Below are 27881 nucleotides of genomic sequence, written 5' to 3'. Positions count from 1 at the left end.
CAAAGTACAGGATAAACTGCAAAATCTTTCACCCCAGCTAGCTCTTTTCTACTGCTGGACAAAGCTCAGCCAAGGGTTGGGGTTAGAGCACCCACTGCCGTGTAGTTGCAAAGAAGCTGCCAAAAGAAGGGCAAGGCTGCAAGAAAGTTTCTTCCCACCATTTTTTTCCCTATGCTATCAGGGTAGGGGGTGGACCTTAGCCAAGGCTCTGGTAAGTCTTGGGTTAGGATCCCAGAATCTCTCTTTCATTGGCTCCCCCGGAGTCCTTGTTTTGCCTGGTGGTCTAAGCCAGAGCAGTTGATTTGCTTTTTGGTGCACCTAAGAGCCACACACGTGCCTTTTCACATACTCTATAGCCTTCAGTGTGCCCCCCTTGTTAGCCTCCGTACATCCTCAGAGTTGCAGTAAGATTAGCGAACAGATCATCTTTTCTATAAAGTCCTTTGTCTGTAATACAAACCTCTTATCTTCATTCCAACATGGAAAGCTGAGTAGAAGGCCATCTATTCAAAAGGTGCAGTTGATCTGTAGACTTGTTTTTCGTCTAAGCTAATCAAGCTTTGTTTCCAAAAACAAAAAAAAAATCCCAAAAAAAAAAAATTTATTCTCGGTGTTTTCAATTAGCCCATACCTTTGTTATATTTGTACCATCATTACCACCCTCAAATGAAGGCTCACTTAGATTTCTCAAACCAGTACCATTTTGAGGACTTACAGGGCATGTTTCCAATTCTTACCTCTTACAAGAAATTCTCAGCTGACTTCTCAGGAGCAGAACTGAAGATGGTATTTTTCCAGAAGCATACATGTAGATGCATGTAACATATCCACCCCCCACACACACTTCCAAGATGATTAATGTTGAAATGCATAGTTCATTTTGTACTAGTGTGAAAATATATTTGAAGTGTACTGGGCGCTAACAATGCCAATATCACAGCATTTCCATCAAGAGGGAAGCTGGTATGGCTGCATACCAGCGTCTAGAATCTGTTCTGGTTCTGCCTTCATTAAACAGAAGAGAATGCAAACTTTTTTCCCTTAATGAAACTAGGATTATTTCTTACTAGAAAATTATTAGCACTAATACACATTTACTTGCAAGTTCTAGTTCCAGGAATTCAGTTGCATTACTTCTTACTTTATTACTCATACACACTACTGGATAATAATACTGTTATTTTTATCTTTCTGGCTAATAACCATAAATATAGCTCATGGACAGAGAACACTAAACCAATCTGAATATTTTATATTAGCAGCTGACTTTCACTGTGCTTACTACTTACTAATGCCCCCTTTGCTATAATTCCCCCAAAATCCTTCAAAAAGAAATACAAAATAAAGTTAGCCATTTTACTGATCGAAGAGCTTGGATCAGATTCGTAAAATATAACGGATCAAAGAAACACACATGTGAGGAATGCTCCAAAGAGTACCTAAGCAGGAGGCTAAAAAAGGAAATAAAAAAATTTTGAAAAAAGAAATGAGCTTGAACTGTATTTTTTCCTGGCAACTGGGAACACCTGTTGTGGCAAAGAGAATACTCTACAGAGCAATAATAGGAGCAACACTGATGTTGTTGCTCAACTCCATATTACAACTGCTATACTCCAAGTGTAATTTGTAGTTTATTATTATGTAAGTGCATTGTTGGGACACCGTGCTAATTCAAAATCCTGTGCAATTTCAAATGACTTCAAGTAAGGAAACATTGTATCAGGAGACTGGCATGAATTTGTGTGTGCAGCTACACCAGTCCATAGATCTGACCTGAACACAAGCTCAGAACTGCTTCTTGGCCTTGTTTACTCAGACACTGTTAACAAAAACTTTATCCCTGACCTAACCATTCAGCTCCTGCTGGCCTTATTCACTTTTAACATATCTGAACCAAAATATCAGGAAAGAACAAAAGAAATATTCAGATAACTTCACATCGACTGGAATAATTTCCTTCAGTTCTTATCCATTTTATTCTTCCTTAGAGTCCCTCGTTGTCCCTGCTCCTAAGCTTACTGGGGATACAAAGACACAGTAGTCTATATGTGGCACCATCAAACTTTGTCTTCCTATTTGTGTAGGTAGGCATCAAGCCAGAGCTCTCCTGAATTCTTCAAAGAGCTGAGAGAGAGAGAACAGGCACATTACATGTAGGTACTTAAAGGAGCGTTGGTGAGGACAAGGGAAACAAGCATTTTCATGTGCAATTTTGTAAGAAAGAACAAGCCAACCCCTGTTCTTAAAATCCCAGTCTCTCCTATATCCTTCTGCAGTTTTCTTCCAATGTGTTAACTGTTACTTACTGCACAATGTCTGCAAAGGCGGTGAGCAACGGCTTACACTGGTACTCAATGCCATGCTTGGCACACAAAGACTTCACAAGAGGAGCCACCTTCCAGTAGTTGTGCCTTGGCATTGTGGGGAATAGGCTGTGAACAGAAGACAAGTTCTCTTTCAGTGCCCCACAAGAAATATTACCTTTCATATGTTCCTGTTCATTATTACTTCCTAGGACTCTTATAGCCCACACTAAACAGAGCTTTTTGCTGCTCCTGTCTCCTCTTTTCCTATGGTATGCTCATAGCCCAAGGAACTCATAATATTTTCCTTCTTTACCTGCATCTCTGTTTTTTCCAGATTAAGTGATACCACAAACTAGGAGAATCCACTTTTGCCCCTTTTCTCCAGCAGTAATCATCTCCATACCTAGTCAGCACAGGAATAGAGATGAGTCCATCCTTCAGTTGCATATCTCACTACTCTATCAGGGTATAAACAGGGTGCCGTGGCACACACATTTTCACAGATACGTATGAGCTACCACTTCGAATAAAACTTGTTGCTACCTGTATGTTTTCACAGATCTTGCTCATATTCCATTTTCAATCATAATTCCAATCTTCCTGTGGGTCCACAGTGAAGGTTTTGAATTAACACTATCATGCTCTTTAGGGTTTTCAGATTTAGACAGTCACTGGTGCCAACAACAGTTTGTAGGATTCAGAGCAGAGAATAGGGTAAAAAACAAACAAACAAAACAAACAAAAACTTCTCAGGGTTTATACTTACTGATGTTCAATCTGAAAGTTCAGATGCCCAGTAAACCAGTCGTTGAACAGGGACTGCTCAACATTACATGTTGCCTGGAGCTGTAGAAGGGGAGAAGAAAGGCAAAATTAGTACAGGCTTGTGACTGCAGCCTTTTCCATTTGTCTCAAGAGCACACTATACTGTGCTACTCTGTTCTGTTGTTTTCTTTCAGCCCAAGCTAAGCTACCTCAAGGCAGGAATCATAATCCTCCTTCCCTTGTGCACCAGCAGAGTTATACAGACCAGCTAGCATGGACCATGGTAAAACTAGGGGTTGGCTCTCTGCTCCCATGAATGCATGTGAATAACACAGTCAGAAGTGCAGTTTGGGTCTTCTCAAACCTACATCTGCAGAAAAAAACAGAGAAGGACAGGTGCTTCTGTGAAGGTTTTACTGCTAGCCTCCAGTAAGTCACTGTGCAGAGAGGGGATACTAGTTGACGTCCTGTTGGTGCAAAGGAACTCAGTCAGAGCAGGACATAAAATTTCATCTCTGCAGAAGGGGAGAGGTCCACCACTAAACCATGTCCCTAAGTGCCACATCCATATTTCTGTTAAATATGTCCAGAGATGGGGACTCTACCACTTCCTTGGGCAGCCCATACCAAGGCCTAACCACCGTTTCCATAAGGAAATTCTTCTTTAATCTAAACCTATCCCAGCTTGAAGCTGTTTCCTTGTGTCCTATCATTTGTCATCTGAGAAAAAAGACCAACGCCCACACTGCTCCAACCTCCTGTCAGGTAGTTGTAGAGACTGATAAGGTCTCCCCTCAGACTCTTTTTCTCCAGACTAAGGAAGCCCAGTTCTCTCGGCCACTCCTCACATATTGCTTTTTAGTCCCTTCACCAGCTTCATTGCTATTCTCTAAATGTTCCAACAACTCCTTTTTTTTTTTTTTTTTTTTTTTTTTTTTTTTTTTCTGCAGTCATCCTATTAACCTTCACTTCCCAGTTACCAGCAGGATTCACCCTTAGTGCAATACAGTAGCTACTTGTCTTGTGGTTAGAATTTGTACCTGTATGGCCACAATTCTTAAGGGGGAAAATATTTTACCTGGGTAGACACCCAGTCCAAATTCTTGTCGTAGTAAATATCCATTGGGATATGGTTCATCTGTGAAACCCAGACAAACCAGCTGCTCTCCAGCATCCTGCACAACCAGACAAGAGGCCAGAATTCAGTAACAATTGTATGAGTCAATGATGAGCCATTGAAATGACAGCATAGCCAGACTTACAAATGTATGGGAGAACACCAGCCTGGCTAATCCAGCACCTGGAAGTTTAATATTTCCTTATAAAACTCATCATTACTTAATATGTTTTGGTATGAAACTGAAGTAGCCTGGCATTCATCCTGTTTTGATTTTTAACTAAGGACCAAACTAGATAGAAACAGTAAAATGATCTAAGCAGAGTATGTCCACTGAAGGCTATGCTGCTGGTTAAAACATTTGCAAGCCCAAGGTAACCCTTTTTCCTGTTAAACGTTCTCTAAGTAGTAGCAGAACCAATACCCAAAGCACTGAACATTATGTAAGGTGAGCATTTCTCGATTTGGTAAACATTCAGTTAAGTCTCTTTGCTTTCACAGAAAATGATTAAGCAGAGTTTAACTTTAAAAAATAAAAACAGCCAAAAAAAGAGTTGGTAAAAGAGGACATGGAAAAATAAGGAAGAGGCAGGCAGATGGAAAGAATACACAAAGGAAGGCTGAAGAATCTTTTAAAAAGATGTTACCTGAATATAAAGTAATATGCCAGGAGGCTCTTTATTTCTAATAACGATCCATAGGTAAAAAAGAATCTGATATAGAAAGTCAGCATCCAGGCCAAGTCCTACCAAATCCAAAAACAATAAAAAAGAAAATCATTAGAAATTGCATTTCTTAACTCTTTATTCTAAGCATCATGTTCTATGTACAAGAGAGCTTTCTACATTCAATTTCTGTAGGTTTTTGCTATATTTTTTTGCTAAGTTGAATGATCTAGAGAAAATCAAATTGCAATAAGGTATCAATACTTTATTTTCATTCTATAATTGAAATAAATTTCAGCATTCACTTCTATTTAGTGGATTCGTATGTTAGCAAATAGCTATGCATTCAGAAACACGAGTTTAAGACTTGTATCAAATCATTGTCGACTCCACAGTGAACAAAGTGCTAAACCAGCTATTTAATTTTGCCTGGAAGTTGCTGTATCTTTCTGTATTCATAACACATGCAAGAGAAGGAAGAATGAAGCATAAGCACTGTCTGCCTGGCATAGGAAGCAATGTGAATTATATGCATACTGCTGACAAATAGAGGACAGCAGTTCTTGCAAATCCACATTCTCCTGTTTCTGAACACCGTGGACATGCATTTCATGATTTTGCAAGCGAGGCAAGGCAGTGCAGGTCAAATAGCCCACTGCTTGTTTCCAGGCCTTTATCAGCAAGCTGGGGAACGGAACGTGTTTAGCAGAAAGGATACATAGCCACAGAAAAACGCTGCACCAACCTGACTGTCTTAGGCCTAACTGATAAGCATGCTGGGTCACGCAACAGGGCCTGAACTCTTGACAGAAGCAGGCTCCATGTTCTGGAGAAAGACTGGAAGCCCACAGCTAACCCCGTGGTTGCACAAACAGCAATACTTACCGCCCAATACCTCTTTGTGTATGCAATATAAAATGTGTGGCAGTGGAAGTAGGTGGGAAACAGGAGCGGAGGAAGAGCTGTAATAGAGAAATCATTATCACTGCTAATATCGTTTACTGAATGACAGATACCGAAAAGCAAACTGGAAGCAAAGGATCCCTGAACAACTACTCGATATAGAGAGTAGTCTGAAGCGTTTTAGGGCAGCTATCGTTCAGAAACTTCTGGATGATCTCAGCATGCATCAAAGAAGACTAACATTTAGTGATCCTTGAGCCTGCTGGTCTCAGGAGGTAAAACAGAGATAATATGAGAAGCTCCCTGAAGTCTGACTGCAGCTCGAAAGGAAGATCTATAAGCCCCATTACTAATTAGTGTCGCAGGAGAAAGAAGATACTCACTAATGAAGAAGTATTTGTGCTGGTGATTATATGGCATGTATTTTTTCTTTTTGATTCCAAGCTGTGAAAATAAACAATAGAACAATGATTGGAAACTAAATAATCTGTACAGGTATCTTGCCATTTTCCATCTTTCTTCCCCAAAATGCACCCTTCTTGCACACTTTCCACAACCATCATTACTGTCTCCCTCTCATGTACCTGTCCTGTTACTTCACATACATATGCTTTTGCTATAAATTCTCGCTCCGGTGACTGCTTTAATGCTTTACTCTGTGAAGTCCTTCAGAAATAAGCAGTTAAGCAAGCCTGAGACATTTCTCCAGTATGAGAAAAGTGAAACGTGATTGCTGAAAAGTAGTTCTACAAATACTTATAATGTACCTTGGGACATAGTAGGAAATAAACTACTGACAGTTACCCCCATTATCTGTGTTGGAAAGGAATAATGTAGTAAAAGCTATACTTGAATGTGTTATCCATTAAAAGATGGTGTGACCCATAAGCATGAGTTATGATAAAAAATTGAGAGAAAAGTGAGGTGAATTTTAACTGTTGAATCTCTCGTTTTTGTGTTCCTTGTTCATTCATAAGTCACCTGGCACAAGCTTACATACCACAGTACTAAGTTATACTACCAGTCAAAAACAGTCATTTTCTTTGTTTTCATTTTCTACTTTTTTCTTTGATTCTGTAAACTTAAGTGACAATTTAATGGAAGAGAAAATAAAATCACTGCTGTAGTTCTTCTGACAAGGCCTCAAAAACTGATTAACTTGTGCAGTAAAAGGGCTGCAGCATTGTCCTCGGCTTTTGTTACTGGCAGGGGCCTAGCAGTACAAGCTGAGAGCATCTTATGTAGTCAAATGACTTCTGCACATGAGAGGCACTTGACAATAACCAGTCCCATAAAACTGCAGAAAGAGCCAGCCATTGGTTCTTCAGCACTGTTGTGCCAGCTGCCTTTCACATGGAGGCATAAACAAACCAGAGCAGCCTGCATCTATGAGCCTTAGACATTAATATTAAGAAATAATCCCAGGCTAACTGCATACATGCTTTATATTAATGTTCACAAGTTACCTAATAATCACTAATTACTGAGTTGTTACAAAACCCAGTAGGTCATTAAGTTCCGATAACCATTAGTAGTCTTCTTCCTACTGGATTTTCCCTCCCATATATGATGCACATTTGTCTCTTATTTGTTTACAGCGACTCTTCAACTGTTTGAGCAATTTTTAAATAGAATAACAAACTATGACCTGCTCACAATGTCTGAAGGAAATAGACAGATGAAATATATATATATATATATATATATTTTTCAGAAACTATGATCACAGTTTTAGATATTTTTGTGTGCTTTTTGTTGAGTAGGGTGTTCTTCTCAGTTGCTAGTACATGACCATGTGCACATTCCAACACAGACACTGACCTCCACAGAGAATTTCTTCCCCAAAGTAAACAAGAACGGGTGCATATCAATATCAGGATCTTTCTGGAAGCAGTTGGGTTTGGCATGGTGTCGAGAATGCAAAAGAGTCCACCATTTGGCTGATGCTCCCTGTTTAAGTGAAGAACAGAGCATGAGAACCACAATGCTCTCAGAGCCAGATTCTCTCCCTTCTTTGCCCAGTGCTGAGCACACTTCTACAGAATCTTCAGAACACACACTTTTGCAGGAAGGCCATCAAATCAAGCAAGTTGTTCCAGGATCAATCACTTACAATCAAGTGGCACATGACAAACTTATGCAGCAAGTGGTTCCACTTTGTCTTCTTGAAGACTGAGAGATGTCCTAAATCATGTTGTAGCCATGAAGCCTGGACCTGAAAGAGGAAAAGGAAGTTTTGGGAGTAGCACAAACGAGGAATCAAGACCATCATTGCCTCTAAATTGGAGGGACATGGATTTGATGGATGAACCGCTTGGTGGATAAGGAAATAACTAGATAGCCACACTCATAGTTATGGCCATAGAATCATATCACAGAATCATGGAATTTCTTGGGTTAGAAGGGACCTTAAAGACCACTTAGTTCCAGCCCCACTTCCTTGGGGGAGAATGCCCCCCACTCGATCAGGTTGCCCAGGGACCCATCCAACCATCAACATTTCCAGAGATGGAGCATTCACAGCTTCTCTGGGCAACCTATTCCAGTGCCTCACCACTCTCTGAGTAAAGAATTCTCTCTTAACATCTAATGTAAGTCTCCCCTCTTTCAGTGCTAGGACAAGGGAGAATGGTTCTAAGTTATCTGCCTGTGTAAAAAGTCACAGATGGCCTTGAACGTCCCTTCCAACCCAAATCACTCTATGATTCTGTGAATACATCTTGGGGAAGAAAAAAAAAAAAAAAAAAAAGCTACAGATAGGCACACTGGGAGCTCTCCACAATTAAGAATTTCTTCTTTGCACCTTCTGTCAAACACAAGTCATATGGAAGTTGTCAACTTAAGCAAAGGAGAACTGTACCAAATAAAGTAATAGAGAGCAACAAAACTGCAATAGCATGTGTATGAAAGTTGACATAAGTCCATGCATACATGTCGTGGACTCTGTTGCTTACCTGAGAAATGGTCAGCATCACCAGAGAGACAATAAAGGGCATTAAGGATGTTCCAAAGTAGAAGAGAACGAGCCAAGCAGCAGTATCCAACAGGAGGATGTGAGCAAGGTGCAAGAAGAAGAAGAGTTTATTTGGCTTCAGAAGTCCCATTTTCTCAACACTGGCACGCAATTCACGGAAGTCTTTTACGAGCATTTTCTGTGGAAGGCACAAGTGTTACACATTCCCTGCTCCTGGAGTGTAGCGCTGCAGCCTTAAAAGCCAATAAACATTTCAAGCAAGGAAAGAAAGACTGTTCAAATGGACAAGAGCTGGACTCGCACACCAGTGAACTTCATCACTGCTCTCCTACAGCTACTCTACGCCTTTGCCTGATAAAGTACATAGAGCAGAGGAGCAAGCAGAAGCAATTACAGAGCAAAATGTCTGAACCCCCAGCCCCTAAGACTATGTCTAGCACCTGTGCTTCTTCCATCAATAACATAGGGCTCATGCAACAGATGTTTAGGGCTGTAATATCTTCTGAATGCTACTGGTCCATAGTCACCAGAGCCCAGAACTACTCAGACATTGCCAGGCAATAGTGAAGGCATATAGATTAAAATGGCATCCAGAACCTTTCCTCAAATAATCAAAATAAGGGAAAAAGTTTGTGTGTGTGTGTGTGTAAAGCACCTATTGGAAGGCATACCGTATGCATATGATGACATTAATCCACCTCTGCATCACTTTCACCAGATCAATGCATGCCTTCACTTTACCCTTCCCACAGTTAACAGGGGAGGGTCAAACATCTGTACAAAAAATGGAACCCATAGCCCAGCTGACCTCACGCTGGGCCCTGAGGAAGTAATATGGAAGAAGAAGTGACCACAGTACAGGTGCTAGACCAACTTTCCTTTGTCTTTACCAGCTCAGCAGATACCTCACAAGCCTGGTTCCTGTCTCCATGAAGCCCAGCCCAAAGGAGGCTGCCAGCCTAGTCTGCCAGTCACTTCTGGGAAATGGAATTTGCAAGAAGCAAGGCACGTGCAGGCTCTAGTGCAGGGCAGCTGTGGGTAATAGGCAAGGCCCAGCCTCACATGGATACATGGTTCATGAGGTTCCCATATGCATAGGAATCATGAACATGCTGTTCTGGTAATTGTTGCTAATGCCTGAGTTACATGATGCCACGTTACCTTGCTTCCCTTCAGACTGAAATTATGCAAAGGAAAAGTCAGGGTAGACAAGGAGGATCAGGAGAAAACAGATAGTCTTGGATATAGGGAAGCAATTAGGTACATACAACCCTGTGGACACTCCAAGACTACTTCTGGTCTATTGTCTGCACCCCTCTCCTTTCTTTGGCATGAAAGATTGGCTATTCACACATTGACATCAGCAGTGCCTCTGTGGATGATTACACAGCTTGACCTTGAGCCTGCTACTGTAGGCTGTCCAAAAGGGCAATGAATTAAGTTTCAGAGTGTATTGTCAAGGCTAATGCACTCTACCTGCATTCTGTCCCTACAGACACCTACAACAGAAGGGAATACAGTCTGAAACGTTACTATCTGCTGAGGAGAACTATTGAGTGATTGGTTAGCTCTTTCTCAAAGCAGGGGAAAGAAAAGATGGTAACTAACATTCATGAGAGCCAAACAAGCCTCTATAATTTATGTAGTTGCTGTGATAAAAATTTCTTGGGAATCTCATTCTCTGACAAATAATGTGGATTTAAACTAATACTCATTTAGGATTTCTAAGTAGTAACAAAAAATTGTGAGAAACCTGGGTCCCCTTGTTCTAGAAACTACACTGATCTAGAAAATCAAATTCTAATCTCAGAATATTTGCCTTTAATCTTTGATTTATGAGGATAAACTTACGTTTTTAGTGGGCTCAATACTGGGTTGATCTGGTGCCAGCTCCCCGATCAGCAGTGGCTTCAAGTACTTGTTCACCAGCAGCTTGTCAACATGGAATGCTACAAATGCATCCTGCAAATGCAGGAGAGTAAAGAAAGAGATAAGAAAAAACACTGTGTTACTAACCTTGATCTCCTCAATATGCTGTGCATGCTAAAACATTCACAGTGGAGGAACCACAGTGACAAAGACCTTTCTATCTCCTCATTTTTTCACCTTCCCCTCCATCACCTTCACCCTAATCTCTTTTTAAATGAGATTTTATTATTTAACTGGCAAACAGAGGAGGTCTGGCTTCAAAGACTGAAATTACTATGGGTATGCAAGCTGCATAGTACAAAATTGAATTGAACTCAATTACATACCTAAAATGGAGTTTAGTTTCCTTGCCTTTCTTCCCCTTCTAACTTCAATTTTAGTGATCTTTCACTCAGCCTTGACAGTCAGATGTCAAAAATACCTTTCATCAGCAAACTAAACAAATTTATTGTAAATTTATTGGAAGACTTTTTGCCTTTTAAATCCAACTTCTTAAAGGAAAAACATCTAGTGGTTCTTATTTACAGACATGAGGGATTTTGACCTTTCAGAAATATATCATTCTCAATGAGTAAATTCTTACTTTTCCCCAACTAGTCAAATAATAGCATCAAAACTTCTGTTATATTAAGCTAAGTAATGATGGAAAACTAAACTACAAGTAATACAAGCTTTGGAGGAGGAGATGGACAGGTGATAGCAATGAGAAGCCTGCTTTAGGAAACGTGTCACAGCAACATTCCAACCAGCCCTGGGTAGAGAAATCCACTCCCAAATTAACTAATACAGGATGAATTTCATTGAGGGCTAAGTGATGTAGGGAGCTTTTTTCTAGCACTTGGAGATATTCATAAAGAAATGAGTGCAAGGATGCAATTTATATGAACAGGCCTGGTTAGGTGTTACTGATCTCTCACAAAGATATAAGCATGAAAAAGACAACAGTGTGATAGCTTCCAGGCAGGGCTGGGGGCAGAAATGCAGAGGAGGAAACAACTTCACTGACAGAGAGAGCATGCAGGGAGTAGCTGGAGCCCTGAAAGAAACAGGAGTATGCGCTGATATGCCACAGCTGAGGCTGAGCTGAGCTGTGAATTCACTCTGTGGGAATGAAACTCCTCCCAGAGATTCTCCAGCTGTGGAAACTTGCTTTTATACATCCAAGCAAACACCTTCAACTTACTGCTCTGCTGGCATGCCCGCCTTTGCACCGTCTTTCATCTGCATCAATTTTTGTCAGTCTAACCAGAACAGAGTGTTTTACTGCATTCCAAACCTGCAGGGCTACCCTGTGCAAGTGTGTATTAAGAATGGTTGTGTGACCAAAAAAAAAAAAAAAAAAGTAAAAAATTGCTTTAGCTAATCTCTTTGAGTGAACTCTTACAGAATCTGTCCTATATTCTGAAATAACACAGGCCTGGGCAACTGCATGACTAACTATGCTGCATATATGCCTCAGACTAAGTATTGAGCACACAGTCACTATCACAGGTGAATATCTGCCAGCAGTTCCAGCAGTGAAAGTTGGCAATAAATCCCAGTTTTAACAACGAGCAAGAAGTGTCTCTGCAAAACAATCAACAGCAAGTAACTGTATTTCATGATGTTGCAACACTTCACATCATTAGTCTTCAACCAAATTTGCTTGAGTTTTGAACTGCAACCCAGCCTCAAGACAGTTGTTCCTGTTTCCTAAGTCACTTCATTCCTTAACTCTGCTTTTCTACACTTCGTGAGAAAACACCTCAACAAAGTCAGCAGTAAGAGGACTCTTCTTTACAGTTCTGTGCAGTGCGACCCTTGCTGATATTGTGACATTAATCATACTCAGTATTTCCACTCCTCAATTTTGTTAATTAATGCTCCTTCCACTTTTTGTCTCTGCATCCACTACTAACTAAAAGGCCTGTGAGATTCATACCATCTCATGAAACTCCACTGAGTACTGAAGCGGAATTTCTTACTTCATTTGCAATGTTCAGTTTGTAACTCAGTGTGGAAATAAAGTTTGCTCTAAACAAGATAGTTCAGGTTCACATATAATCAGGATACACAGAGTACAAAATTCCACAAACCCTAATTTATCTTGCTTCTGTTGGAGATTGACCAGTGCCAACTTGGCTTTTTCTGCTACATGATCCTGCAGTCTAGGCACGCCTATAGCAAATATTCCATCTTTTACTTGCTTTCACATTTTTTTCTGAGATGCACAGCTTGCAAACACACAGAGTTCAAGCAGGATAAGATACTCTAGTATCACATGTATCAACGAGCTTTGGAATTAAAAAATCTGAGGATTCTGCCTTGTCAGAAATAATGATGCTACAGTTATTTGTTCTTCAGCCTCTCAGAAGCAAAATGAAAACTCTTCCTATTAATTTCATTCAGAACCCTTGAGCTACAGTTCATCTCCTACATGTGAGAGATTCAGAAACTATCTGCCTTGGGTTGCTTTTCAAAATACAGAGCAAGGATGCAATCACGTTTGTCACATCTTTGTATAGATGCTGATTTATCACTATTTTCAACATAACCAGTATATACCAGAAGTCCGGAGAATTTGCTGAACAATTTTCTGTGTTCCCACAGGTTTCCATAGCTTTAAAGATAGCAGTCAGACAGGAAAGGTGATGAGCAGATGCCTTTTTGCCCACAGACTAACTGACCAGCAGCTTGACATCAGTTAGCCATCTGATTCTTCCAATTTTGTTTATTTCAAGGATCAGAGGGACTATGGGCAATAACTGCAGCAACTTTCCTGGAAAACTGCTTGGGAGAGCACGCCACCTTCACTTCCCCTCCAAATTATGTTGGGGAAGCACTTTGGAAGGGATTCCTTTACTAAGATAGGGAGAGAAACTACTGCAGTTGCCACAAGGCTGCTGCGGTACTACTTGCAGATTCCTCACCGTATGCAACCACTGCAGTATGCTTCCAGTAGCTCCAAAGTGAGCTCAAGAGATAAGAGCCATCCTGAAGTCTTCATCTGGATTACAACCACAACCCTGGTGCCCCTGCCTTCACTGCCCTCTCCATCCATCCCCAGGCTGTGACATCCCTCACCGTGACATCCTGCCCGGCATGGCTGCTGAGGAGCCGGGCACCCCCGGGATGCCTCCTGTAGAAGTGGCTGATGTCGTACACCTTCCTGTCGATCACCAACCACCGGTCCTGGGGTGGCGGACCCCGACCTGAACGCTGTGCGATCTCCTCCCAGGTGAAGCAGCGGCGGGGCCACAGGGCTGAAGCAGCCACCACTGGGTCTGGGTTTGGGTCCCGGTCCTGTTTCTCATCCTGGTCCTGTTTCTCATCCTGTTCCCGGTCCCCAGCCACCCAGTCCCCATCGCCCTGCAGCAGCACCATCCTCCTGTTGCTTCTCCTCAAAGGCAACCACCCTGCCCTGTGTCTCCCCAGGTGTATAAGGGATGAGTCAAGCCCCGACCCGCCCCCCCAGCCCACGCCTCTCTCAGTTTTTTCAGCCCTGAGAGAAATGACAGAAGTGTTGAAGAGTGTGCCTGGATGCAGGCAGAGCCCCTCTGGGCTTTGCCTGTTTTCCAAACAAGCAGACAGACAGACTCAGCCTCCTCTTCCCTGCCCTGGCCACTGCACTGCAATCCAGACATAAAAAAATGCACTACTATTGAGTGTCAGACCAGTTTGTTTCTCCTCACCTAGCTCATTCTGTTCCCAAGACGTGCTTACTGGGCTCTCCGACAATCAGGGAAAATCTCGCTTAAAATATACCTCTTGTTACCTCCTCTGAGAAGAATCAATGTCCAGAGTGCAGAGAAAAATGGGAAGGATTCCCCCAAATCAACATTCTTCTCAGGAATGGAGAAGTTAGGATGTTCTCAGGAATAATTGAAACACTATTTTCTGATGCAATCGAACAAATAAAAGAAGATATTCAGCAAAACAGTGATGTAGCATGCAGCACTGCAACCTTCCAAAAATATAGGAATGATCAGGTTTCTACAGTTCTAAACATGATGAATTAATCCTCAAGGAGGAGGGTTTTTCTCAGGCATTCTGGCAGCTTTAACTTGTAGGAGTACAAGCTGGGCATCACTGGAGTAGCAAAGAATTTGAAGATGATCTTTTTGTCCACAGCCCAGTTGCTAAATGGACAGCTTAAGAAGTGATACTTTGGTTAGAGCAGCTGGGCCCATGGGCTTCACATTATAAAGAAATATTTAGGAGGTAACTTTTTATATCTCCCCAAAATATCCCTCTGCATCTCTGTTGAGTTCTTACAGCCTATAAACTCCTTTGTAAAAAAGATTATTTATATACCAAGAACAGGACAGGGAGGAGGAAGCTTCTGCAGTGCCTTTTGCACTAAAATTGCTCCTCAGGCCTCCATATTTTATGCTTTTGTTACCTCGGGTTAGATGGCAAACACAAAATGTTATGTGAGGTGATGTTAGGCTATGAAACTGTTTTTTTCTCCCTCTGTCCTTCCCTCCCACTTGTAAAATTACTAAGTAAACTATTGGGAGAAAAATAGTATTATTAACTTCTGGAAATTAGCATTAATTACAAAATAGCACTTGGTTCAGCTTTTCCTATCTTTCTTTAAAAGTCATAGCCTTCACATCATTTTCTCTTCTAATTTAACAACAGGCCATAAAGTCATTAAAATATTGTAAAAACACACCTGAAACAATGATTTCATTATTCCTTTAAAAGAGAACTCATGTTAAAGCCCATATCAACATCAGTCAGGATGGAGAAGAACACAAGACAATTTTCAAAGGACGTTATAAAATCTGAAAAAATATTTTGTCAGAGTTACCACCATTTCATAATTTCCAATATTTTACTTGATTTAATTCCTAAACATTTGTAACATTTCTCACACACTTGCATTTTTTTTTTTCCTTTACTTTTGAGTCTGCTTGGTTATAATTCTGCAGTCCATGGTTCTGGTTAGAAAATTAGATCCAAATAAGCATCCGAAATCTTACAGCTAACACAGTTAAATCATGTTTATGGCTTTTGTCCTTTATAAGAACGGGTGGAAAGACTCAAGTTGATTTTTCAGCTCAGCTGCCAATGACAGCCAATAAAATAAGATGCCTTAGAAAAAGTTTAGCAGTCATTATCATTAATATGTTTTGTTTCTTCTCCCCTTTTGCAGTAGGCAGTCAGAAAATGTCTTCTTCATGTTCCTGGGCTTTGCTGTCCCTCAGTCTTACTTTTGGTACTTTTTTACAGACTATGTTTGAGATAAGCCATCTCCAGTGCACCAGTACACACCTTTGAGACTACAGCACGACTTGTTCCTTTCAACATCCCTCCTACATTGAATACTCAGTGTTGAATATTCAGCAAAAAAGAATTCATCTCCCCTTGCCCTATGCTGATACCTCCTTATCTGCTTTTTCTGACCATAAATTCCACAGGAATTTAAATAGCTTCAACAATATGACTGACACATTTCCTATTTTTCCTGTTTCATCTTTATCTCTGAGGATACCAAGATGGCCAGGGAAATCTAGCAGTACACAACAGAATTAAAGTCACATCCCTTTAATATTTTAACTTTTTAGTGATTCACAGGTTACTAAGTAAAATACCTGAGAAAGTACCTTTTTTTTTTTTTTTCCTTTTTTTTTTTTTCTTTTTTTTCCTTCCCCAATAATCTTTTACATAAAGCTGCAGGTATCACTGGATCACTAAGATAGGTGTGGAAAAGGCCCTCCCTGCCCCTTATACACTATGGCTTTTAGTACACTAAATACCCAGTATTACTGAGTGCTTAGCTGCACTTAAGAAGCTTCTTGAATGGGGCCAGAGTGGAAGATGTGTATGCCTTTAGACTCCTACAGGTGTGAGGTATAAATAAATAAATAAAAATAAAATAATACAAAATAAAGCATGATTCATTCAGAAACTGCTGGTTGGAAGTTTTAGTGAGAGGTATGAAGCAGCATTGAGAACCTGCCTCTTTCAGGAGATAGTTAGCCAATCTATTAAGTACTTTCACAGATGTATGTATGTTGAACCCTTGGATAACTGAACCTTTAATTACTCCAGAATGCACCACATAATCCAGTCAGAGAAGAGACTGTCATGTAGTTTGTATGGAACTCATGACTTTACCATTCCTCTCGGTCTACAGACATTACTCTGAAAAAGATGCTGATAATAATTGTTAATGTATCAGCCAACTGATACAATTGAACAATACATTTGGTAACAAACAGGTCATTAATCTGAACCACAGCTATCTATTACATGCAGCTACTCAATTTTTTTATTGGAACATCCTCCCACCCACCATTAAGCTAAACTTAGGTATTTCCAGTATTGCTGCTCTCTGTTTTCACATTTTGCAATGTAATTTCACAATAACAGATCAAGTTGCTAAAAAGATAAACATCAAATAATGACTGGAGAATCTACTTACCTGCTATCCAGTTCTCTCACGTATCCCACATCTTGTTCTGTAATCCATTCTTCCTCTCCTTTCATCAGGGTGAAGTGGAACAAACCTGCATCATGGTCCTCTCTTAAACTCTTGTGTTTTGTCAATGCGTAAATCATCAAGCCTAAAAGTAAAAATAGTTTCTGAGGTGGAGCTAAATGAATCTTGAATACACGCTAGAGTTTGAACATTGATTTTCCAAACTGAGCTGTTGTACCTCATAATTGATTAAGATACTTGCTGACGCCCAGAGGAACTCTGTTAGTTCCCTTTCTGCAGGCCATGGACCACATTGCAGATTCTTGAACACCAGAGAAACATTAGCTAGATGAATGACACCAAAGTCATGTCTTTAGCCTTCTTTAGCATGCACAAATGCTGAAAAATTAGTCTTGTATTCCCACATAGAGTACGACTTGAATACTAATGGACTCCATAATCAATTTCTACATTTGGAAAATGTCCTAATAAGTAATCCAAGATGATTAGAGCTGCAATAGTGCTTGCATTTCTGCTATGCTTTAGACTAAATATGTCCCTACCTACTAACACACTATCTGGGGGGATGTTCTTTTACTGTGGCAGGAGGGGTAACTGACAAGACATTTGCAACAGTTTTCCTACGACAAATATTTAGAATTGTTATGAATGACAAGAGAGAAGATAAGGTATTGATTTGCTTGATAATCAGCATGTCAGACTCCATGTGCTTTCCTCCATTTGCTATCCTGGACTGGTAGAAAGTCAATTCAATGTATTGCATAGGCTGCTTCCTTTGTTATTGTAACTGAGTAAAATCTTTTTGATGGGTTACTCTTTCATTACAGTTGTGTGTGCAATGGTAACAATTTCAGTAGCACTATGTCACTATGAAGTCCAACAACACAAATATGTGTATAGCCAGAACAGCCAGCCACAGTGCAGACACCAAAATCTCCATAACCAGGGATCTCTGAACACAGCAAAATGATGCACAAACTGGGAAAAAAAAAAAAAAAAAAAAAAAAAAAAAAAAAAAAAGGTGTTTATTAAGCTCTGCAAGCCAGAACAAAATATAAATTAACTCAAAAAAAAAATATATCTTTAAGTATAACAACAGAAACAAACAAACAAAAGTGCTGCAGCATATTCTCACCTTGCAGGAAGGTGTTGAAGTTGCTCTTTTTGATTAGTGACAGTTGGTGGGACAGATATCCTTGAACTGTAGAGGTCAGGCAGATAATCAACTTGTTCACTACCCATAGCATGGGGAAGTCTGCCATGTTCACTCCACCTGCATCAGATGGTGGCTGGAGCTAGCACGGAGCTGTGTGATGCCCACGCTCCAGTTCCTGTTAGCCAGCAGGAAACACTGCTCAAAGCCCTTAAAACTGCTGCGTCCACTGTGGTCTGCACTTGGAGGGCTGTCCTCCTAGACCTGCCTTTTCTGCCTGGGCAGCAATGCCAGGTGACAATATTTTCTGGTAGAGTTCCAGGTAGAGCATGGAAGCCAGGTTGCTTCACTCCTGGTCCTGGGAGCCAGCAACAGTGTCCTTTGCCATCTGCAGTATGTCCAATGAAGCCTATACTGTCATGTCTGGCTGCCGTGGGCTGCCCATAACAGTGTGGTTTTTACTGGAACTGATGGGTCTGTAGACTAAGATACAGACCTTCTGTCCTCCAAGATACTTTGTCTGCACAGACAGCATCAAAGTGTTTGTTGGTAGCCTGATTTCTCTGGCGTGGGAGCTCCAGGGAGTATAATTCAAGGAGGCAGACTCAGGGTTCTTTCCCCAGGAGTACCCTTGGGAAAAGCCAGGGGCTTCTGTGAAATGGACAGAGCAGATTTTTTACAGGGTGGAGAGAAGGTAGAGAAAGAGACATGGAAGGCGTAAGAGTCTTAATGCCTTCTGCTAGACAAGACACTGTGTCTAGGCTGCAGGCAAAGTAGTACACAACAATGTAAATATTGTGAAATATTTCTAAGTGGGAAGGAGACAGTAACCTCACCAGGAGCTTCTAAAAAGTCTAGTAGTTGTACAGCACACAAATGAACACAATCTTTTTTGTTATCAAGTGATTCAGCAAGATCTGCTCATTAGCTAAGCTACTCAAGTATCAAGGACTTGAGCTGCATAAACATTATTTTCAAAGTATTTCTAAGTCTTAGAAGAATGCTGATGAACTCTGTAAATAACCAGTGTGAGTGATGCTATGAACAAATCTCTACAAAGAAAGAACCACTCTGCTTTTCCTGTTGAGTGCTGCACAAATTGACATCTACTGAATATGACTTGTCATTGACAACTCACCAAAAAATTATGTCCTTCACCTTCAAGACAGCTTGTCCTTATCCTGTGCTTTTTAGCTTTCATTTTGATTGGCAATAGCTGTCAGTAGCGATGGACTCATATAAAAGTGTAACAGAACATCTCTTAAACTCTTCATAGCTTTCATGAAGTGCTCATCTAGAGTCACACAGCAGAAGCACATTATGGAGCACTAAGCCACTTCTGCGGTGGCCTGCAGTACATCTTTAGAAATTGTTCACTGAGTATTTTTCATGGTCCTGATCACTGGTTTAGAAAAGACTCAAGTGAGCAAGCTTCTCATAGTGTTTAGAGAAGCTGATGTGGCACAGAGCTGATGCTGACATATTCCTTCCAGATGTTTGACACAATTTGGGTGTGCTCAACTGGTTAACTAGCACTGTGTTGAGAGGTCCTCTTGCTAATGACACAGCAACATTGGTTTCTATTTGTGCTTCTTTGCAGAAATTTCTGAAAGACTAAATAAAGTAAGCCAGTGGAGGTCAGTAAAGAGGCAAAGCATATGGAAAATATTCTGACTGACAGATTTATTATGCTTACCCCTATTAACTTGCTGCTGCACAGCAGTCAAGATGGTCATGTACACAGTTGTGCTATGGCTCTCCTGTTTGAAGGGGATATCTATAGGAAAGGTGTCTAAGGAAATATTAGACTGATACTTGATGAAATTGGTCACCTAACAAGTATGAGGAAAAAGCAGAGGCATTTAATGCCTTTTTTTGCCTCAGTCTTTCATAGTAATGGCAGAACTTGGGCTGCCCACTCCTCTGAGATGTCAAACACTGGAATAAACTTCCTATCAAGGTTTTTGATGCTCCATGCCTGTCCATGTTCCAGAGATGTTTAGATAATGCCCTTAATAATATTCTTTAACTTTTGGTTAACCCTGAAGTAGTAAGGCAGTTGGACTTGATGTCTGTAGGTATCTTCAACTCTTAAACTAATCTATGCTACGCTATTTTATGCTACGCTATTTTATGCTATTATATTGACAACATTGTAACCTTGCATCTTCATGTGATGCAATGTGTTCTTTCATAATAACAGATCTTATCTACTGCCCCCCCAAAAGCATCAGCGTATGACTCAAGATTTGCAGTGCAAACATGCTGAATAGAAAGAGTGATATCATCTCTTTTCTGTCACACCATGCTACACCCTTTTTGGCTAGTACAGCTGATTATGCTCTGTTTTGGTGATAGCTGCACCCACAGTCACTGGGAGGATGCTTTAACCTCTTGAAGAAATTATGGAATCATATGGATCATTCTCACACTTTGTCGTCTCTTTTAGCTTCTTAAACTCTTAAGAAAACCCTGCATTGCTCTCATTTACTTCATTCCAGACTGCTTGTCAAAGCACCAGATGACCAGCTAAAATGTTCTTGTCATATTTCTATCTAAATCAGACCAGAAATTCCCTATCACAAATTCAGTACTGAAGAGTTACTAAATATGTCTCTCTACGTGTCTGAACAAACACTTAAGAATGTCAAGATGGCATTTCGAGGTGATGGAAACTCAGAAACAAATTTAAAAGTCATTTGAGCCAAGCTCTGAATACTGTGTCATAAGAATAGAAGAGATGAACTTGAATAAGACATACAAAGAATGTATATTCCTTGTGGCATGGTGGTTTGGGGAACTATCACTACACGTTGCAAGTGGGGAAGGATAGCTCAGTGAGTACCCAAACAGTCTGAATATTTTTCAAGTTTCTGTCCAACTCATGCAACATGGCAAAGGAAATGGACATTCCTCTAACACTCTGGTTCCTGGGGTATGTTAACATAGAATAAGATAAAAAGAAGACAAGTACCAAAACTTATGGAGATTATTGTAGTAACATGCTTAAAGATGCACAAGATAACAGACGTTATAACATTAATGGGGATATGATTTTTCTTATCAGCTTTCTTTTTCACATCTCACACTTTACAATGCGTGACAACAATTATCTTCGTAATACAAAAGAAGGTAGAAAAGGAAGACATAATAAAGAATCACATACCAGTTCTACTCAAACCTATACACAAAATAAGGTGCATGATCACTTACTTACTCCAGGATGCATGGCAACGGCACAATGCTGTGCCAGGGGAGGTTCAGACTGTACGTTTAAAAAAAAAAAAAAAAAAAAAAGTATTTACTCTGAGAGTGGTCAAACACTGGAAGAGGCTTCCTAGTGAGGTGATTGGTGCCCCATTCCCATTAGTGTCAAGAGGCATTTGGATAATGCCCTCAAAAATATGCTTTAACTTTTGGTTATCTCTGAGGTGGTCAGGTAGTTGGACCAGATGATCTTTGAAGGTCCCTTCCAACTGAACTATTCTATTCTATTCCTACAGGAAGCATTCCTCTCTTATTAGAACTACAAATAGGAAATTCAGCAACTGAATTATTTATCAGTCTAGATAACTTGGTTTTGTACTATCTTTCTCCATTTTAACAACAGCTGTTTTACAGACTCAAGCACCTGAAAATCAGGAAGATGTTGAAGTATTTCTAACGCAAATCTGAAAAGGTTGAAAATATAATAATAAAAGAGTTAAAGTTAACCCAGATCTTTATATTATTTGAATGATGTCCTATCGTGCCAGCTCTTCTCTCTCTCTCCCTCTCTACTCCTACATATACACATACTCTTTATTTAATTTAGTATTACAATGAACAGAACTTTTCTATAATTTCCATAGCAGGACAAATATTTAGGTCTAGAGTCATACCTAACTTTAAGTACCTAACTTCAATTAACTTCCTGCATTAAGAGGCCAGTTAGACTCTCCCTGGCTACTGCAATGAGAATACACACCTTGAGTGGGTGACTCAGTTTCTGTCAGGCTGTAGCTTACCCTATACACTGACTCAAAATTTGGACCCTCTTAGCCTCTTGGCCATGATCCTGGCACCACAGTTTCACCTCTCTAGAATCAAAAATGCAGACCAAACAACTGGTAATCTCTACAGCACGAGAATCCCTATTTCATGCTACTTGATATAATCTATGCAAAGCAGCATAAATATGAGTTATGACTGAGGGTTTCAAAGGAGGCACGTAACACTGTCATCTGTTCAGCAAAGTGTCAGAGAGAGGGGTTGAAATCCCATAGAAAACCTTGGTCTTTCCACATAATCCTGTGGAAACAGCACCACTAAAATGCCTTCTCATTATCCAGTTCATTAACTGGATTATTGACTAATTATTGATTAATTATTGCATTACTATTATAATAACATTAACTTGGAAGGTGTAGCTGGAAAACTTCCAGTTGATTTGCATTTCATACTGCCAGTCTGAGGAGAGAGTGATTACTATTGCATAGTTCATATTTTCTTAGTCCTTGGTTTTCAGAAATGCGTCTTATAACCATAGTACTTCTTTTCCTAATCGGAAAGGAACAAAAACAGCCTCAATGATATGGTGTAGAAAGTGAGACGTTTCTCACTGGTAGTGGAGAGTCAGCATAGAAGTTTCTGAAGGATAATAGTTTTGTTGCCATCACACCAGTGGCAGGGATGGGAAAGTGCTAAGAAGCCTGGAATTATCCATGCCTTTAGAGGAACTCTTGAGAGAAAGTTGTGACAGTGTCCACAATTACTGTGCATATTCTTCTGGAAAGAAAGACAAAAAGAGGAGTATTCTTTACATACATGCCACTGCACCTTCTTGTTTTCCTACAAGGGACAGGAATTGTGCATTTCAAGAGGTGAAACAGCTCAATGCTAGTAATCCAGTAAAGATTTCCTGCACATGGATTTTATAGCCTGTGTCCAGATTCTGCATAGACTCAGAGATATCATTTGGAGAAAGCTTGTTCTGTGTTAGTAGTTGGAGAAAACTGATTACTACAGCTTGACCCACAAGGTGAAGATCCACCCTGCCTTCCCATCTCAGGTATGTCAACAGGTACAGACAAGTTACATCAAATAGTAGGTGAAAACACATTGCATAACGCTATAATTTATCTTCATGAGAAGTCACTTCTGCAACAATAAAGACATAAGACGTGCTTCTTTCATTATACCTCGTGAAAGGTTTAAGCACTTTCAGCACTGCATCAGTGAGAGTAAATGTAGTTATTTCTTTGCACCTACAAAGAACAGCTGAAAATCGTATTGTTTTTAGACAGAATTTAAATACATATCTACTGAAGAAAAATTACCTGAAAACATGCTTGGCTCTTTTTGTTTCCTCTCATATGATCAACACTGCATTTCTATGATTTACCTAATAGAGGCCTTTCAAAAACTTTTCAGTTTTGAATTAACCTTTCTGGGGTCTTGGCAACCAACAGTGTGCACAGTCATCTAGAAGAGATTTTCCTAGTCTTGTACAAGAGCCCTAGCATTTATGTTTCACTGCTGATAATTTCTTGTCTGATAGTTTCTAAGTTTGTATTTTTGTTTTTCAGAGATGCAATACAGTATTGGATCACAGAAGTCACTGGTCTCCCAAGGCTTCCCCCCCCCTTTTTGCTTCCAGGTGATTATCAGACAGTAGCCCTCTCCATCTTAAGATATCATTAACAAAGACAGCACTTAGGATTTTATTCCCCAGTTTGGAAATCTATTATGTTCTTCCTCAGACTTTGAATTCCTCTGTGATCCCAGACAGATCATGTTGACAAAGGAAAAACTCAGTGTACACGTATGCGTTGCGTACTCTAAACAAACAAAAATGTGTTGAGTGAGGCTGAGCTCATATGGCTCTGGAGTTGACTCTTTTAGATAATTGAGGCATTGGAAAAAGTATAGCTACATGACATTTTCCTGGGCTAATTTATCCAGTATGGCAACACTGAAAATAATAACTCTAACACTAATATTAACACTACTACTACTAACTTTCTACCCCTAGAGGGCACTCAGGCATGGAGTTATGAATGATAATGAATGTGCAGACTGCATAAATACACTGGATAAGTACTTTGAGCAGCTCTCTTTGCTCTTTTTATGACTGACTAATATTGAAACAGAATGACTTGAAAATGAAATAATGAAAAAATGTGACCACAAAATCATAGCAAAAAAAAGGAAGACTTAAGCATACCAGTAGGACTAGTTTTCAAGCAGGACTTGATTTAAGGGCTTTATAAGGCAAACTGACCTTATTTAATTATAATATTAATATTACAGTTTTACTTTCAGTTTTAATTTTGAACTAATTAATTAATTTTTGATTTATTATTATTATTATTTTAAAATTTACTTTCAGTTTTAATTTTGAATTAATTTTACCCCATTATCCAGTGAACAGATCTGTTTGGTTTTTGTGTCTGTGTGTTGTGGTGGTTTTTTATTTATTTATTTATTTATTTAAATCCTTTAGTGATTTAGTGAATATAGCTCTTCAGTATCAGAAAGTTTTTCTCTATAGTGGTGCAGAGAGAGAACGTGATCCATGGCATTGCTCTGTCTAAAAAAGGATAAGGTGAGCATCAGAGTAATTCAGATACAAAGAATGAACTCTTTCACTTAGCTTTAGTTGCCTAAAACCACATAGTCTAAATGCTTTATTTGTTCTTTCTCTGTAATCATTTGAGAAAAATGGAGAGCATAAATTAGATCTAGAGATGATGTTACCTCTTCACCCTTGCTTTCATAAATTGAATTACAGAGGTCTTTAAGGAACTGTACTTTCAGCTCTTACAACACTTGTTGATTTTTCTCTGAATGACCAAAACAAATTTCAGGAAAAGTCTTAAGAAATAAATAAATAAATAAATAAACAAATCAAACTTTTGCAGAATTGCCCTCTTACAATTACCATGTGCACTCATCGTACCTCAGCTGTAGTAATGAGTCTGATTCTTTTTATTTTCCCGAAGGAAAATAAAATATTAAAATCATGGTCAATCATTCAGCCAATCTCAACTGAGAACTGGTGCACTGAACACTTAAGAGTTGTCTTACAAAATCCTAAACACCTACTCACTTTGTGAGAACAATTTATTTGAGGGAAACGAGGGGGAGCAAAGCAGGGCAAAGCAATTCATTCTGTCAGTTCGGAACCACTATCAAGATTAAAAGGGAGGATCTATATTTTGTAGCTGGACTGGTTTCTTGCACAACCTTTGCCTAGCACCTACTAGGTTACCTCATTGCCAGGTGTAACCCGAAGTCATTGGATCCACATTTCATCACAATTCATCCTTTCTTTTCAGATCTTCTGCTTCCCCGCTAAGTGAGGATGTAGGAGAACAGAGCGAATTGAATTTACTATTAGCATCAATAATACAAGACCTATAACTCCAATTTTATTGTATTTATAATGCATTTCATAACTAGTATGGTAAAAATTTTAATTTCATGTCTGTGCTATCAGGCCCCTTATCATAAAGTTTAACTGTACACTGTTCTATGCAGAGTTTAAGCTCATCTCTCTGGTCCTAGTGGTCATTTATGGAAAGTTTGATGGGTCTCAAGCAGGCATAAGAAAAAACATTCATAATTATAGCATTATTATTATTATTATTATTATTATTTTTTAGGAACTAACCCAATGATACATTAAATACAACTGAGAATTGTGAGTAATGATCTGAGGGGAAATGAGGCATTAAAGAAAGGTTTGTTTGTGTATAGAATGAGTGTTATTAAATTCATTTTTCTAGCTCAGTTCTGTTCTTATTATGCAAATATATTGGAATATTTAAGGCTAACAAAGTAGAGCTAGGAGCTGTATTCTGAAAGGAGTTTATGCATTGCTGTGAGACACTCTGGGCTTAGGTTTGCACATGACAACCAGATCAATAGAACTGATGATATAATAGAAGAATCATGTTACTAAGCATGTGTAGATCTTATCTTGGGCAAATCTATATTAAAAACTGGTAACTATAAGCAAAACAGATTCTTCACTCCCTGCATATCTGGGGAACGCCTTTCACTTCTGCAGTGAATAAAAATGTATCACGTTACCCATATTCTTTTCAAAGTTAGGTACCTAGCCACAACTCTCTATTACTTCTCATATTCCAAACTTGGGAGTAACCACTTCAGATGCTTGCTCTATATCATAAGGCCTTCAAGAACTCACATGGTTCCACCATCACCTTTCCAAAGAAATCCACAGTACTTCTGCTGTCTTGCTTCAATTTACATTTTGATTCTGTGTATCAGAGGTGACAACAAACGCTGAAGCACAGCTAAAATCTTGATATGTATTCCACCACTATTTCTAAAGAATAAGTTTCTAAACCAAAATTGCTTCTCCCTAAGGCAATGTGCATTGCCTTATCAAGTTTTATGACATGTTTAGCAGACTCCTGCTCAATCTGTTTCTCTCTTTTTTAAAGCTAACTAGGAACAACACAAAGGTGTGTAGATAAGATTGTTGGGAGAGAAGTTCAAAAAGACTTTGTCCTAATGCAGTGACTCAGAGGCTCAGCAGATAGCAACAATTAAATATTCTCTGAGGTACATGCTATTCCCCATATTATGCCTAGTTTCCACAATAATCCTAATTCTCAGAAGTAGTGTAAACAGTATTGCATAATCTGAAAATATCTAAGCAAAAAAAAGGTTAACACATTTTGGTAAAAAGGTAAAAAAGCAACCTTAAAAAATAATATAAATAAATAAATAAATAAAAGTTACACCTGAGGTTGACAAAGCTGTTACTGAGGTAAGCAAAGGTAATCTTACTGAGGTAAACCAGACTCAGAAAAGGATCTGGGAAAATATCTCTTGTGTAATGAGCATTGGTTAGTGATAGGTTGTTGGAACTTGTTGTGTCTCAGAAGAATGCTCCTCACATTTTGTCAGCCAGGATACTGTGAAGATAAGAAGCAATTATACCAGAGTGCAGTATGGATAGTACTTTAAGATGCTCATCAGATATCTTAGAAACAAACAGTCTCACAAGACCCTCTCCATACTCTAATGGTGTCAGGTAAAAGGAAGCTCCAAGCAATGAAGGTGAAAGGCTCACACCTGAGCATCTACAGGCAATATAGAACTTGCTCAAAGACATTGCAAAAGAAACAGCACAGAGGTGTTAAAATGACTGAGATCAGTGAACTCACAGAATGGTTTAAAAAATAATAATAAAAAAGGTATAAAACTAGATATAGAGGATATCTGGATTGGATACATAGTCTTATGTCCAAAACTGTTTTAAACTTGGCATTTTTACAATGCCACATTGCCACATTTATATATGCATCAGTTCCATGAGGTCAGATTTCAGTGTATTTGTCATTTTTCAGTTGCTGTAAGTGAGATCTTAAAACAGAGGCTTAAACATACAGCCAAATTCTATGGAACTGGGCAAGATCCACTGGCTTTTGGTAAGGCTGATCCATTTAGTCCAGCAGACACCTGGGCCATAGGAAACACAGAGATGAACTATCCTTCTGGTTTGTCAATATTACAGATAAGTGATATTATATGTTAGGAAAACGAACACCTAAAACCATTACAGCAACAGACCATCATCTAGTGTGCTGGAAGTCCTCTGTGGATGGACCACTGATCTCTGAA

The 27881-nt window shown here is 39.5% G+C and overlaps 1 protein-coding gene and 1 long non-coding RNA gene across 2 annotated transcripts; one reads left to right on the top strand and one right to left on the bottom strand.

The window, feature by feature from the left end:
* Positions 1-613: 613 nt before the first annotated feature.
* On the bottom strand, positions 614-14933 carry LOC118167552 (acyl-CoA (8-3)-desaturase-like). The gene is made up of 12 exons (XM_035327031.1): positions 13723-14933; positions 10582-10692; positions 8711-8908; positions 7870-7971; positions 7578-7706; positions 6140-6200; positions 5739-5815; positions 4836-4933; positions 4150-4246; positions 3073-3152; positions 2307-2432; positions 614-2124 (listed from the first exon to the last, which is right to left on the bottom strand). Exons 1-12 carry the CDS (start codon positions 14020-14022, stop codon positions 2073-2075), a joined length of 1431 nt encoding a protein of 476 aa, XP_035182922.1. The 5' UTR covers positions 14023-14933; the 3' UTR covers positions 614-2072.
* Positions 5839-21466, top strand: LOC118167556. Its single transcript, XR_004751191.1, has 3 exons — positions 5839-5849; positions 8577-8586; positions 21192-21466. It is a non-coding gene; the product is annotated as an uncharacterized LOC118167556 (long non-coding RNA).
* The last annotated feature ends 6415 nt before the right edge of the window (positions 21467-27881 follow it).

The sequence above is a fragment of the Oxyura jamaicensis genome, chromosome 5 (assembly GCF_011077185.1).
Source record: "Oxyura jamaicensis isolate SHBP4307 breed ruddy duck chromosome 5, BPBGC_Ojam_1.0, whole genome shotgun sequence".
Taxonomy (NCBI): domain Eukaryota; kingdom Metazoa; phylum Chordata; class Aves; order Anseriformes; family Anatidae; genus Oxyura; species Oxyura jamaicensis.
Note: the sequence above shows the minus strand (reverse complement) of the source record. Positions and strands in the feature narration are given on the sequence as shown.